This window comes from Osmerus mordax, chromosome 2 (genome assembly GCF_038355195.1).
Source record: "Osmerus mordax isolate fOsmMor3 chromosome 2, fOsmMor3.pri, whole genome shotgun sequence".
Taxonomy (NCBI): domain Eukaryota; kingdom Metazoa; phylum Chordata; class Actinopteri; order Osmeriformes; family Osmeridae; genus Osmerus; species Osmerus mordax.
This window is the reverse complement of record NC_090051.1, coordinates 11,240,207-11,256,402: the sequence shown is the minus strand read 5'-3', so window position 1 is coordinate 11,256,402 and position 16,196 is coordinate 11,240,207. Positions and strand designations below refer to the sequence as shown.

The 16,196-nt window shown below is 42.5% G+C and overlaps 2 protein-coding genes across 3 annotated transcripts in view; both read left to right on the top strand.

Moving 5' to 3' along the window:
* The first annotated feature begins 3,319 nt into the window (after positions 1–3,319).
* cxcr4b (chemokine (C-X-C motif), receptor 4b) lies at positions 3,320–5,342 on the top strand. The gene is made up of 2 exons (XM_067255106.1): positions 3,320–3,425; positions 3,677–5,342. The coding sequence occupies exons 1-2, from the start codon at positions 3,408–3,410 to the stop codon at positions 4,754–4,756; spliced, it is 1,098 nt and encodes a 365-aa protein (XP_067111207.1). The 5' UTR covers positions 3,320–3,407; the 3' UTR covers positions 4,757–5,342.
* A 2,373-nt stretch (positions 5,343–7,715) lies between these two features.
* dars1 (aspartyl-tRNA synthetase 1) overlaps positions 7,716–16,196 on the top strand; it is a 53,727-nt gene continuing 45,246 nt past the window's right edge. For both annotated transcript variants that reach the window (XM_067252339.1, XM_067252349.1), the window contains exons 1-4: positions 7,716–7,845; positions 14,239–14,338; positions 15,475–15,504; positions 15,818–15,875. In XM_067252339.1, coding sequence (XP_067108440.1) covers positions 7,823–7,845; positions 14,239–14,338; positions 15,475–15,504; positions 15,818–15,875 — 211 coding nt within the window. In that variant the 5' untranslated portion in view covers positions 7,716–7,822. The remainder of the gene's footprint in view (positions 7,846–14,238; positions 14,339–15,474; positions 15,505–15,817; positions 15,876–16,196) is intronic.

Sequence of the window (16,196 nt, the reverse complement as noted above, 5' to 3'; positions counted from 1 at the left end):
CAGAAATCAGTAGATCTCTGTCTTTTTATTTCTGTCTTCATCTCTCTCTTTCTTTCTCTCTCTCTTCTCTCTCAACCTAGCAGTTTCCCAGCCTGTTGCCCCCCCTCACACACACACCACACATATGCATACACTCTCACACACACACACACACACACACACACACACACACACACACACACACACACACACACACACACACACACACAACCACACACGGACACCAATGCCTCCAAAGACTTTAAAGACCATATAGAGATGGAGAATAGAAGAACCAAGATAGTCCTCCTCACTGATCGCTCTGATGTCAAAACATTTTCTAGTGTGAACTCTGGCAATATCAGCACACCGTAAACATGTTGGAACAAACAGATTCTGATCTTTATTAATCATGTTAGAAATATGCACTCAAAAAGGTATACTGTTGAATATTTTCTACAGGCCTCCAAGGGGTTGTGATCTTAAATTACATGGTGGCAGAGATGAGGATTGGTGGAATTACTGAGATTTATAGGCATCTCCTGGTTTGATTATGACAGTGAAAATTTGGATACGCATCAGAGTGAACACAAACAATCTATTACGTAACTCAGATCTAAGGATCGGGTGTTAGGCTTTGCTAAATCATCCTGCCAGACAAAAGGAAGACTAATTTTTAAGGAAAATTGGAAGACATTTCACAAATATTCATTTAGTCGTTGAGAACATATGGTTCATAATAGATTTTGGACTTGAGCACGCATTCCTTTTTGAACAGAGTATATAATTATACATCTTGATTATAAAAAGTTATAGAATTACCTGGCAATCCTTGTTCACAAGAAGGAGATTAAAGCCCTATAGGATGAGCTTCCTAAAACCCTATATTTGTGCAAGAGTCATCACAAATATATAAATAAATAAGGGTTATAAAAAAAGGTTACGGTGATATTTGAGTGCATGAATAATTATGAAAATGCTCCTATGCTGACTTGCTGTGGGCCATAGATGAGTTGGGACTGGAAGCCTGGCATTGTCGACTGATAAAAACACAAACTATTCCTTGGCACTAACCTCTGAAATACTGCCAGAACTCTGCACTTCTGGTCCTAGATATTCTGCTCTACTGTCAACATGCACTATTTGTATGTAAGCTCTAAAGTATCTAAATGATAAAATGTCAAATGGAATGGAATGACTGAGTACTAAAATGCTCAGTACATTCTTCCCCTCATTTCACAGGCATTGTCAACTTCATTTTAATACCCATTCTTGACTGAAGAGCCCTCTTACGAGAGTTCACACATCCGATCTGTATTGTAAGTGGCTGCACAGACCTTTTGTGTTCCGTTTGCTCCTTTCAGTCTTGCAAAGCTGTCCTCAAGTGACCTACTGACGAAGCAAAACAAGTATAAGTCAACATAATGGACATATGTTCCCAGAAGTACTGTTTATGGATGAGAACAATAAAGATGATACTGGATTTCAAGTGAATTGTGTAAACAACTGATAGGCTGAAATGCATAGATTATCATTGTAGATACAGTGGCCTCTTCCGCTGTGTCCCAATGGCTTGTTAGCTTCTGTAAAACCATTAGCAAATAAGCCAGAACCACAGGCTTGATTGTAACAAAGGACAAGGCGCTGGAGGAATCCACTCAGGACAGAGTTAACCGAATGAAGACAGAAAAATATGTTGAAACTTGCAGAGAAGGAGCTGGGAGGGTCTAGACCTACTCACGTTATTTTTCACCATCATTCAAGATGTCTGAAGTACGAACATAAAAAAGTATTTGAACTGCATTTTGGCCCATACCCAGTAGAGGAGGTATTCGACCAGTGTCAGACAGCCGTGGCTGTTGTAACATAAACCTCCCACAGACGTGACTCAGAATAGGGTTGTAAGAGTCTCCAGAGTTGAGAAAATGCTTGTGTTCAGGGGTGAGAGCCTTCTTTCAGGTGATCAACTCACAGCTTCACACATCAAAGACATTAAAGCACTGAGTGATATCAGAGACATAGCCCAGTCAGCAGAAGGACCACACATCCACCTATTCTAGGGAGTCAGGTGGCTGAGCGGTGAGGGAGTCGGACTAGTAAGCCGAAGGTTGCCAGTTCGATTCCCGGTCATGCAAACTGACGTTGTGTCCTTGGGCAACTTCACCCTACTTGCCTCGGGGGAATGTCCCTGTACTTACTGTAAGTTGCTCTGGATAAGAGCGTCTGCTAAATGACTAAATGTAAATGTATTCCCATACAGTGGGTATTCTCCCTCCACACAGGCCTCCTCCAGCTTCTCCCCAGGAGTACAGACCTCAGCAGATACAGAACCGAGACAATGAGAGATTAGATGCTTACTTCTGAGTAACCACTTTCATTGATAAGGACTAATCACATTTATTTTATTTGATCAATGCTGGATGATTGTATGCAGATAATAAGACAACTATTTTTCTGATGTTTATCATCATCCTTGGCATGTTTTGTGAAAGATTAGCATGTGTTGTCATGAAAGCTGGCTTCAATGCCATCTGCTCTGGTTAAGACAAATAATCTAATTGGTTGGTCTGTGCTTTGAAATCCCTTTCTGTACATAAGTGAACTGGTGATGTGAATTGATTTACTCAATCAATTGTTTCTCATATTTCAAAGGAGTAAAACAACAACCACTGTAGCCACACCATAGCTATTTAGTTACAGAGTAACCCTTATTTTCTCTCTTAGAATCACAGTAAAGAGGGTGGAGAGTTGTGTGTGACCTACTCTTGTCATCGCCCATAAACCTTACAGGGTATAACTTGGATCTGGGATGATGAGAACAGCGTGTTTGACGGAGAGTGAGGTGGGGGTTGAGAGGCTATTCAAGTGAAGTAGAGAGGGATACAGAGATGAGAGAGCGAACACGAGGGAGTGGGGTCAGTTAGCACTCTTGAGAGGGTAGACATAACAGTACTTAGAAAAGTGACAGGTTGTGGAGAGATTTGAGGTTAGGCTGGGGTGTTCATCAATGACCACCCCCAGTTTAAAAGGTATGAATAACCGTTTACCATTACACAGAGAGAGTAATGCACACGGGAGACCCAAGAGACCTATCAAGCCACCCCTCATTGCGCCATGCGTAAAAGTAGGTTCTTACAAGACGGGGAGCTTGACAACTGAAACATTCAAACTGTTATATCGCTGAAATGTCACATGCTTTTCTGCTTGTCACAAGACAACGACATGGTCCCCTGCTTTTCTTTTATAGCCTACCCTTTTGGAACATTTTGGAGCATGGTGTCACACTCAACAACGGCGACTCCTCCTTCGAGAGGGAGGGGTCTGGACAGACACGGTTTAAAAAGTCTCGTGCTCTTTGGTGGTAACTGAGTTTACAAGAAGACTGTAGCTCACAGACGTCAGCAAAGACAAACACTTCGGTGATCAAAATGGCATACTACGAAGGGGTGAGTGTCAATGTAAAATAGGGATTTATTTCCATCACGTAGGCTAATGTGGGATCCATGGGCAATTATAATAACGTACAGACTAGGCATTTCTACATAGTATTCTTACATCTCAGTTTCATGATATTTTCCATGATTTGCAATGGATAATGTTTACCTAGGCTATGTATGAGCAACAGGCTGAAGTTTCACAAATGGAAAATTGTGTTAATAACTAATCTAATTATTTTTTACTTCTTATATTCTGCCAGAGCATTATTTTCGATTCAGACAACAGCTCTGAGGAGTCCGGGGATTTTGATGTTGACTTTCAGGGGCCGTGTGAAAGAGCGCCTAACCACGATTTTCACAAGATCTTCCTACCAACAGTTTATGGAATTATCTTCATTTTGGGAATTTTCGGCAATGGACTAGTTGTCATCGTAATGGGCTTCCAGAAAAAATGCAAAACTTCGATGACGGACAAGTACAGGCTTCATCTTTCCGTAGCCGACCTCATGTTCGTCCTCACGCTACCCTTTTGGGCGGTGGATGCGGCCAGCAGTTGGTACTTCGGCGGTTTTCTCTGCAAAGCCGTGCACATGATCTACACTGTCAACCTGTACAGTAGCGTGCTGATACTGGCCTTCATCAGTCTGGATCGATACCTGGCAGTAGTGCGCGCCACGGCCACCAACAGCCAGGCAACGAGAAAGCTCCTGGCAGGCAAGGTGATATATGTCTGTGTTTGGCTCCCTGCTGCTATACTCACAGTGCCAGATCTGGTGTTTGCAAGTAGCTTCCAAGTTGAGCTGGACATGGGAGGCTCCAGACTGATCTGCCAGCGCATTTACCCACTGGAGAATAATCACATCTGGGTGGCCGCGTTCCGCTTTCAGCACATTCTGGTGGGCTTCGTCCTGCCTGGCCTAGTTATTCTCACCTGCTACTGCATCATCATTTCCAAGCTGTCCCAGGGCTCCAAGGGCCAGGCGTTGAAGAGGAAGGCCCTGAAGACCACCGTAATCCTGATCCTATGCTTCTTCTGCTGCTGGCTGCCGTACTGTGCTGGCATCTTCGTGGACACCCTCATGAACCTGGAGGAGATCCCCCACAGCTGTGCCCTGGAGCAGGGGGTCATGAAGTGGATTTCCATCACAGAGGTTCTGGCTTACTTTCACTGCTGTCTCAACCCCATTCTCTACGCTTTCCTCGGTGTCAAATTCAAGAAATCTGCGAGGAACGCACTGAGTATTAGCAGCAGATCCAGCCATAAGATGCTGACTAAAAAACGTGGACCGATCTCTTCTGTATCTACTGAGTCAGAGTCCTCCAGTGTCCACTACAGTTAATGGGCAGTCTCTCACTGTGCCTGGGGTCACTTCTCAGGATAAAAAAAGCTTTATTTGTAAACTACATTTTCTACACTTTTTATACATTTTTGTATTGTTTTATATACATTTATACTTGAGTGAGTCTTTTGAGCTTTTTTTTTTGTTTGTTTAAAAGCCCTCTTGTGTTCTAAAGCAGATTGAATGTTTGGGCAGTGCCCAAGGTCCATTTAAAGTGCATTGACTGGTCAACTGTATATATTTAGTCATTTATTTAGCAGACGCTCTTATCCAGAGTGTATACTGTACATAGCATAGACACACCATTTTCTGCTGCAGATGATAACGGTTGCACTGTTTCATTGAGGTGGGGCATGCAATACTTCTTAGTTTCTTTACAAGGATGGGAGCTTAGCTGTTTAACTATTTACAAACTGTAAATAGTTGTTTGTGCTCGCACTTAAGTTGTGTGATTATTGAAAGTTATTATTTATTGCTGTAGCTCACACTGAACCATTTTCTAAGTATTGTAATTACATTTTTTTATGTTGCGTTTCTTTTTAAAGTTGTTTCTATGTTGTTTTGAAATAAATTCTTCTTGAATATCACTTTGAAATACATGTGTGGTGTTCACTTCTCTACAACATTTTATTCTAATTTATTTTAATTATTTTAATCTTTCTGACTGAGTGTCCTCAGGGGTGGGGGGTGGTCTGAGATGGTGGAGGAGGTGTGTCTGATCTGACTATGGTTGAAGAGAGAGAAGACTTACCACTGAGGCACTGTAATTGCAAGAACATCTGTGCACTTTTACATCTTGAGCAGCCATGACACTAAAGCTCAAAGGTTGAGTTTGACTGAGTATCCATATGGCCTCTTGACAAAGAAAATTATGCAGGTTTAGTTTGCAACTATTTTCTTGACACTAGACGGCCCCTATTACGTAATCCGTGTCATATAGTGTGTTGTATAATGGGTTCACAAACCATCTCAGAAACATCTTGAGTTGATTAAATCCACTCTCAAATTTTGTTCAGACCCTTATTTTAATATTGACCATTTGTAAAAAATGTTTAACCATGTTAAAGAAATAGGTTATGTTCTCAAACTCAAACTAATTTTAAGGGTTTGAAAATACTTTTTGTGTGCTGTAGAAGGTCTGACAATGCATTGGAATTCTTCTCCATACACATTTCTCCTTGATGCATGATGTTTGGTCTTAAAGAGTGATGAGTTGTTGAAAACAGACATATTACTTATTCTCGTGTTGTGGCTGTTTTATCTGTGATACATATGGTAATCCCATCCGATGATGAAAGAGCCGCGCTCATGTTGGAGCAGTGAGGAAGCCAGAGCAGCAACAAAGATGTCATGATGACTTCACTTCACTCCAACAGAATTCAAGGAACAATTTCCATTTCTTTTCATGTTAAAAGGTGCTAAGTGCTAGAAGTTGATGGTCATTTTCTCCTGGTCCTGGTTTCACAGCTTGCTCCCAATAAAACAGGAAGAAATGAGAGGTGCTTTTTCAGTTGGAAATGTTGTGGAATGGTTCAGCTATTAGCATGAGAACTCAGATGCATGTTCAGCATAAGCAGAGCTGTGCCATTTACACGCCACTGAGTTCGGCTGAACCCTCCACTTTCTTCTTCTTTAATTGCCACTTGAAATCGTTCTGATGGTAAGAAACATTTCAAGACACTCCATCACCACTGCCACGGTCAAAACAGTTGTCACTAAAGATCAAAGATAACTGTTTTGAAATCTATCTAAGTGTTGGGGGTGTGAGAGGGAATTTTATCTGATCACATAGAGGTGTGTAGGTACTGTATACCTACATGTATGTTTGTAAGGTGGTGCATAAGCAATAGCAGGATAGAATCGCATAGAAAGCCTCCAACATTGAATATATTTTATACCTGTTTTCTATCTAGCAAACACTATTCACATGTAAATAATGAAATTATTATATATTCTGTTCTATTTAAAATGTCAGTATTTGTTTTGCTCTCAAAACAATTACTTTGAAACAGTTTTGCTTCAATAGTTTTACATGTATTTGTCATTGTTTATGTCCTCTAACTCATTCAATTGGACAGGATAAAAGCCAAAGCTGTTGATGGACACTAAATAGTCTTAACCTGGGGTTTATCGAAAATGTGCATTCGCAATCTGAGAAGTTTCAATAGAAAACAGATATATAAATATAAGTTTTCCTGTGAGAATTACTGTGGATAAAAGGTCTTGTTAAATCATATATCACATTTATAAACTTAACTTATAAGGATATATTTTGAAAAGTAGGTTAAGGTCAAATAAATGGCATGGTTCCTCCGAGGCATCAGCTTGTTATTAACGGTGACATTGTTTTGGTTGGGAAGTGGGCAGCAGGATGACTGCTTCCTGCATCAGGAGCTCCTGTGGTCAACCACCTGTGAAACTACTTAATGCCCCTGACTATATTCAACCCCACTGAGTTTGGTCAAAAGGCCATACGTTGCATTTAAAGTGCTTTTACAGAGGAGTCGTTGAGTGGCAATGGGCATAAAAGTAGAAAGAAAGTATTATGATGGTATGTTGAAATTCAGTTGAATGATAAAAGAGCAATGCTCAAGTTGGAAAAACAGAGGAAGCAAACCACAATGGATACCATGTTCAATGAAGATGTTACATTGTTGGTAAAGGGCCCTTATTTAAATACCAAGACAAACTACACATCAATGGAACACCAATTCACTTTATTTATTTTTTCCCCCCAACACCATTCTTCTACCAAAATAAGTGAACATAAGTGCTCGGATAATACTATCTCAATTTTACAATACCATAAACGTGTAGTGCTTATGAAGGCATAAACAGTTTTGTTGTTTTCTGTCAAAACTGTAAAGAGCGGAACCTTGGTCTCGGAACACATTTCGACTCGGATCCCCTTCGTATTCCTTTTCCTGTGTAGCAGGAAAATCGGTATTTCCTTCCCTTTCTCGCATGCAAGCTTAGTAACAGCTGATGTGATTCTTAGAAACCGTCTTTGCTAGATAAACCTGTTTTCTGTTTCTACATCAACCTCTGAGAAGGACATACGTTGTCATGACTAAAGACGGAGTTCAAGGGTAAGAAGAATTTGTTATAGTAATCCATAATTAATTTCTTAACGTTTCGCAGTGGCTAGCCCGAAAGTTGCGCTAGTACTAGCTACCAAGTAGCTACCAAGACAGCCAAACTTGCTTCTTATTGCATCATCTGGACCTTACAGTTCTCCCATAAAATTACATAAGTGACATGTTAGCAAGCTAAATGCAACCTACTGTCAAAGTGCAAATAACTGCATGTAACAATCTGTGGTAAGTTAATTACATGAACATTGCAATTTCACTAGCTCAAAGTTTGGGAGGGTCAGATGGAGGGTCTCGGGAGGGTCAGATGGCTGAGCGGTTAGGAAGTCGGGCTGTTAATGAAAATGTTTTTGGTTCGATTCCCGGCCGTGCAAAATGATATTGTGTCCTTGGGCAAGGCACTTCACCCTACTTGCCTCGGGGAGAATCTCCCTGTTCTTACTGTAAGTCGCTCTGGATAAGAGCGTCTGCTAAATGACTAAATCTAATGTAATGTAGATGTCAAACCAGTTAGACAGTAAATGGTAAATGGACTGCATTTACCGTATTTCTTCGAATGAAAGCCGCCCTCGAATAAACGCTGCACCAAAACAATCTGAAAACGGTTATTTAATTGGTTAAATTCAACCCCAGTAGGCTATTTATTACAATGTACATAACTTTCTGCACAGCTTTCTGTTTAAAAGCCAACATGTATGCGATGACGTAGTGCCGCTGTGAGTAGCAGCTGTGGACGGGAGGTGCAAACGCAGACATATGTAAATATTCTAAATTTACCCGGGCTAGTGTGGACGGGGCCTTAGCAGCTCTTCGTTTTTCTACTGTTTTCTCAACTTTTTCTTTACTTTATTTTTGTTCTATTGTGATGAGTTTGTTTATATTGGGATAGTGTACTGATCTACCTACAGGTGAATAGTTTTTTCGTGGTCTTACTGGCCAGTTGAACCTGTTTTTTGAAACCAGCCAGAGCAGCGGACACTACCGGCATTATTTGATTGAGTTTGTTTGGATGGCTGAGTTGGTTGCCATGGCGCGGCGACTGGCAGTCTGTTTTGGCAGCTCTGTCGAGCTAGGTGGACGATAATGGGACCCCTTAGCTTATGCTATACATTTAGTCATTTAGCAGACGGTCTTATCCAGAGCGACTTACAGTAAGTACAGGGACATTCTCCCCGAGGCAAGTAGGGTGAAGTGCCTTGCCCATGGACACATCATTTTGCACGGCCGGGAATCGAACCGGCAACCTTCTGATTACTAGCCCGCTTCCCTAACCGCTCAGCCACCTGACTCAGCCACCTGACTCCCTACCAATATACAGTGGGCATGCCCTGTGGCACTACGAGGGATTGCTAAACTGGCAATAAAGCGCCCTATCCAACGGAGCTTCGAGAGCTGTTCCATGGTTGCGGAGCTGGAGCTAAGCGGAGGGCTATGCTGGCAACGCGGAGGATGAGATACAGGCTGGACAAGCTGGTCAGGAAGGCGGTGACTGTGGTGGAGATATGGATGCGGGACAAGCTCTTGGCCATCATGGGCAATGTCAAGCATCCCCTCCACCCTCCACCTCGGCTGCTGGACTGTCCTGGCAGGACAGTCCAGCAGCCTCCGTAGCAGGCGGCTCAACACCCTACGTTCTCGGACTGAGCGTCTTGGGAGGTCCTTTGTACCAGCTGTCATGGGACTAACTATACGATTCCACACTGTTTTGTTTGCACTGTAGCTACATCTTGTCTGCTCTATGTATGACCTTATTGTTTTGTATTGTCTGTTTGTATTGTATCGTGTTGTCTGTACATGTTGTCTGCAATTATTGTTAATATGGGAGCTGTGAGAGATACCTGAATTTCCCCACGGGATTAATAAAGTATCTATCTATCTATGAACGTTTAGGCATGCTGCTTCAGATTTTTACACAATGTAGAACACTTGTATTTGAGACAGTTGTATTACCAACGCACACCTAATTGATAGCCAATGAGAAAGGGAGTTGCCGCACTCATAGACAAACAAACAATAGACAAGGAGGTCAGCGGTAGTAGCCTAAATGAAACCTGCATTTTTAGCTGCATGATTCATTTGTCACAATGCCAGCAACGAAGTTGTCTATGGCTGCAATGCAGCTACAATTCACGAAATCTCTCTTACTAATTAAACGCCGCCCTCGAATAAACGGCGCACCAAAAATGAACGTTATTTAATAAACGCTGCGGCGTTTATTCGAAGAAATACGGTATATAGCGCTTTTCTACCTTAGCGGCACTCAAAGCGCTTTACAATGTTTGCCTCTCATTCACCCATTCATACTCACACATACCGACGGCAGCGAGCTACCATGCAAGGCGCCGGCCTGCCCATCGGGAGCAACTTGGGGTCAGAGTCTTGCTCAAGGATACTTCGGCACATGACCAAGTCGGGGATCGAACCGCCAACCTTGCAATTAACAGACAACCCTCTCTACCCCCTGAGCCACAGCCGCCCCTCAATAACTGTCTCAGTAGGTACTGAGGTAGTGTAGTTAGCTGCTTAGTTAACCTATGGGCTCAAAACGGGGCCAAAAGTATTGCAAATGCGTATAGAACGATCCACAAATGTAAAACGTGTTCCACAAATGTAAAACGTGTTCCACAAATGTAAAACATGTTCCGCAAATGTAAATTGCTTTCCACAAATGTAAATCAAGATCCACAAATGTGATTAACTGTCCACAATCACATTTTGATTTGCCTTTTGAGTTTTTTTTCTAACAACATATTTGCAAGACATTTTCAAGGGGATTGCGTAAAATTGGTGCCATAAAGCTTCGCAAATAGGGCCATAAAAAGCTGAACTTAGATCATGTGACTTTTGACACCGATTTGACGCACGTGACTTTTGGCACCGATTTTACGCTAGTCAAAACGGGGCCAAAAGTATTGCGAATGCGTATCACGATCCACAAATGTAAAACGCGATCCACAAATGTAAAACGTGATGCCATATTTCAGAATTGTCTACGGGAAAGGACGAACATATTAACGTGGAAGTCAATGTGCAACCCTAGGCGTCCAAAAACGACAGAAAAGGTGCCCCCCGGCTCACCCCAACTCAATATTTGACGAGTTGGGATGAGACTGGGTTGGTTTAAACAATGCTCAATTGGTACTAAGGGGCACAAGTGTGCCAAGAAAATATCCCCCACACCATGACACCACCACCACCAGCCTGAACCGTTGATACAAGTGAGGATGGATCCATGCTTACATTTTGTTTACACCAAATTCTGACCCTACCATCTGAATGTTGCAGCTGAAATCAAGACGCATCAGTCCAGGCAACGTTTTTCCTATCTTCTATTGTCCAATTTTGGTGAGCCTGTGTGAATTGTAGCCTCAGTTTCCTGTTCTTAGTTGACAGGAGTGGCACCCGGTGTGGTCTTCTGCTGCTGTAGCCCATCTGCTTCAAGATTTGACGTGTTGTGTGTTCAGAGATGGTATTCTGCATACCTTGGTTGTAACAAGTGGTTATTTGAGTTACTGTTGCCTTTCTATCATCTCAAACCAGTCTGCCCATTCTCCTCTGACCTCTGACATCAACAAGGCATTTTCGTCCACACAACTGCCGCTCACTGGATATTTTCCCCTTTTCGGACCATTCTCTGTAAACCCTAGAGATGGTTGTGCGTGAAAATCCCAGTAGATCAGCAGTTTCTGAAAAACTCAGACCAGCCCGTCTGACACCAACAACCATGCCACATTCAAAGTAACTTAAATCCCCTTTCTTCCCCATTCTGATGCTCGTTTTGAACTTCAGCAAGTTGTCTTGGCCATGTCCCACATGCCTAAATGCATTGAGTTGCTGCCATGTGAGTGGCTGATTAGCTATTTGTGTTAACAATCAATTGAAGAGGTGTACCTAATAAAGTGGCCGGTGAGTGTATATTGTTCACAATTTTTTGTTATCGCTTCTAAAAGAGGATATTCTTGTCACCTGTCATATTATGAATTCAGCTGTGCTGACATCAGTGCTCTTCTCAAATGTCCTTAGCCCTGCCTATCAGCCGTCTACTTTGCTTCCAGATTTCCATCACAACCAATGAAAACAAAACAAAAAAAACACAATTTAACATTCCAGAAAAATAGCTTTCCCATGTCCCACTCTGCCAAAGTTTCTCAATCTGTCAAAAACCCATCACATAATTTTCCAAGACTTGACAGAAAATGTGTATTTGTGTTTTTTCCCCCATTGTATTGTCATTAGGTGTAGGGCAGTAAAGTCTTTCAACCGTAAAGGTAGATGCAGTAAACTGACTGGCAGACAGGTCGGGGGTCGTTCTACTTTCCTCCCCTCGGCATTGATTTCTAATGGGAGGTGATAGAGGTTAGGTGTGAAGGTGCTTGGTTTTAACCTCATGTTTTTGTGGATCCATTGGTTGTTTTCACGCTCCAGGAGTTTGGCTTGAGGGAGGGAGGGGGATGGAGTATTCAGTATCAAATTTGACACCCCACATTTTTTTTACCTCTTCTACAGAGCAATATTTGATTTTTCTAACTTTCTTTTTAAGGACATTTATGATTTTCACAGTTTTGGGTAAATGCTGTCGTCTACTATTCTGAACTGTAACTCTGAATCTGAGAGTAAATTTTACTTTAGCATTAGTCAGGAACTGTGCTAGGTAGACCATTGGACATGAATATGCTTTGAATTTGTCATGAAAGACAGCATACTATGCAGTGTTTCCCCTACTATTATATTAGGGGGGCGACCCGTCCCCCCAACAGCACCACCTGCCCCCCCAACGGCACCACCCGCCCCCCCAACGGCACCCCCCCCCCCCGTGGAAGGTCAAGTTAATAATAAAAAAAACAATTAATTTTTTTTTTTTTTAAGATATATATATATATATCGCCCGATCACAAAATAAGTCATTTAAGGTCACCTTTCCTGTAAAACAGGTCTATAGCTTGCTCTTTTATTAAACAAACACAATGGCCTTATGTTATTTATCTTATTTACACAACGGTGTGTCATTTACATTAACATTTAGTAATTTAGCAGACGCTCTTATCCATAGCGACTTACAGTAGGTCTCTCTGTCTCTACATGGTCGCCCGCCGCCGCCGCCCCCCCCCCCCCCAAGCTGTAAACCTAGGGGAAACACTGCTATGGTCAGTTTCATTGTTCAAAATTGGGAGAAAGGAAATAAACACTGCAAGGTGCGTCAGGAGGTGTCTTTTGAAGTGAAGTTCAGAATCAGGTTTTTGTTGTCGTTTTTGTTTGTTTTGCTATTTTTATGTGCCCTTTGGTCTGAGCTACTTCCTGTAGATCCAACATGTCGCTGGGGAGAATGACTCAATGTGAGCCAGTCTCTCATGGATGAAGTCAGAATGAACTTTTCTTAAACAACCTGTACTCTGTACAGTACTGTCAAACCAGACAAGGTGAAAATGTGTTTTTCTTAGTGTGGTTTGTTGATAAAAAACAAAAAAAACAACATTTGTACCAGCAAACCTCCGATAAGACCTGCAGCACTACATGCAGCTTTACAACCGCAAAGTTGTTTCTCCAGATCCTTTGACCCAGAATGCGATCCTCAGCATTTTCAACTTAGGTTATATCCATAGCAGTCTTGTAGCGATCTCAGTGTAGTTATTTTGTTTTAGAACAGGCAAGTTTGCCTGCTGTTCATGCTGTCTTTAAATTCTGCCACCTGACTGGGGAGTCAGGTGGCTAAGTGGTTAGGGAATCGGGCTATTAATCAGAAGGTTGCCGGTTCGATTCCCTGCAGTGCAAAATGACGTTGTGTCCTTGGGCAAGGCACTTCACCCTACTTGCCTCGGGGGAATGTCCCTGTACTTACTGTAAGTCGCTCTGGATAAGAGCGCCTGCTAAATGACTAAATATAAATGTAATGTAAATGTAAATTCCACATGATCCTGTTCCCCTGAAGTAATTATATATAGTATATATAGTATATCATAATAAGGTAATGAGAGTTTATGGTTCATGCATTGTTAGTTTGACCCTATATGTGGATTAGAGCAGGGAAAAAGCAGTGTTTCTAACTCTACATCTCAGACTAGCTTTTTGCATTTATCAATCTACGGTAATCATGCTCTCATGACAGTATGTAAACACTTTATAGCTGCTTTCAAAACTCCCTTTCCTCAGTTCTCAAGCTACAGCTGTTTTTAGAAGTATGTGAAAACAATAGGATTAAAGAGTAGGCCTGACTTTAAAAGCCCTGCTGCGGAGAGAGTGCAGGGGTAGAGGGAGGGGGTGGGGAGGGCATGCAGAGGTGATGATGGCTAGAATACATTTTCCCACCCGCTCAAAAACTTCCTCCAGGAAGCCGGACACGTAGACCTGGAAGCTAACTTGTGTGTTTGTGTTGTGCTTGTCTTCCTGTCTAAGGGCGGGCGAGGAGGAGCAGGCACAGTCTAAGAAAGGCCTGAAGAAACAACAGAAGGAAGCGGAGAAAACAGCCAAGAAGGCTGAGAAACAGGCCAAGCTGGTGAGTGGGTCTGGAAGCTGGGGAACAGGACACACTGGTGAAGGGGGTCTGGAGGCTGGAGGTTGGGGAACAGGCCACATTGGTGAATGGGTCTGGAGACTGGGGAACAGGCCCCACTGGTGAGTGGGTCTGGGTGTCCGGCAGGCCGCACCACCCAGGTCCCAGCTGGTGGTGTGACATGCTGCGGTGCGGGACGCCATCTGGGGGCGGGGCTGGGGGGGATGTGGATATCCATTGTTTCAGGATTCCTGTCCTTGTTGCTTTGTTTTTGTCCACCCAAACAGTTATTTTTCTGTTAAAAAGGTTGTTTGTATGACGATAGCTGTAGTCCGTGAGTGGGATGCATGAGGGGTGAGCTCACTATTGTGTCTTGAATACTCAGAAGCATTTTGCCTCATGACCCACATACACCAAGCAGGCCATTCAGCTCAGATAGCATGCTTCATTATTATAGTCCAGATGAATGTCTCCTTGCCAGTCTCAAACTAATGAAAGGAGGGCCCAAAGAATCATTAGTGACCCTTACCATCCCAACAAAAGACTGTTCCATCAGAAAATGCAGTTTAAGATATGTAGATATATGTATCATTTTTTTCTTTACTTAATTTGTAGTGTACCAGTACAACTGGATGTAACAATAAACTTGATTGTTTTGTTGATAACACGCAAAGCAGCCCAGTCTTTCATTAGACCAAGCCATGTAGTCTCTCCCTGAACTACTCCCATAGACATCCTATTTCATACCTATTTGCTATGGAAACGAAAGGGTTTGACTCTAACTGGATGTGGTTATTTGCATCAAGGCTACCAAGATGTCTGTCATGGATATGTGGAATGAGTGTGTATGTGTCCCATTCAGGGGTGTCCCTACTCATCCCAGGACGGCTGTCGTGATAAACATGTCAGTCGTCTCCAGTTATGGTAATTCTGCCTGCCGTTGTTGGCATAGATTTACATGAGATTCAAATAACCTGCATTGAATGGAAAGTACTGTACAGTTCTGGGGCGACACTAGCCACAACACTGCTGTGTGTCTTGGGTAGGGTTTAGGATTGTGAAGTAGCCTAGTATTGTACAGTTCTGGGTTTATGTCTTGAGTTGATGCTAACCACAACAGTGCTCTGTCTTGTTTTCAGGCTGCTGAGCAGCAAACTACAGAAGAGGATGTAAGTAAGCTGTGGTTTTATGATCTATTCTCTGCATGTCCCGTTTACGTAGAGATACTAGCGCTTTCTCACCATCCCACCCACCGGTTTGTATGCAAATATACTGCTGTTTTCCCCCCTTCCTAGAGTTTTAGTTTTACAGTGCTCTGTTAGTGAGTGATAAGGGTCAGTTCATTGAAGTAACCGATTTTGAACCGCAATAGGGAAAATGGGTCTGCTTACTGCACTGATAAAGATTTTTTTTTTAAGAATTGTATTCAACAATGCTCGTGTATGAATCTCTGTGATAAGTTTGACTGGCTTGTTTCCTCAGGACTTTGCTAAAGACCGCTACGGCGTCCCTCCCATGGTCCAGTCCCAACAGAAACTGGGTAAGTAGGCGACTGCCTTTTATAACACAAACAGAGGATAGCAACCTTTTTATAGTATGTAGTTATCTAATTACCCACCATGGTGAATAGTCCTGTATTGTAAGAGTGTGTAATTACACTGTGGTGGTTCTCACAGGGTATTGTCAGGCCACAATTTCACACAGTCCCACATTTAAAGGAGTCTCCCACAACTAAACAACACTTTAGCTTTAGCCGTGGTCCTCACTTCATCATGTACACCGTGTGACAGCAGAACGGCTCCAGAAGAATTAGGCTAGCGCAGTGAGCTAGCCTACTAGCTAGCTTGTTGTTTAGCAGCAT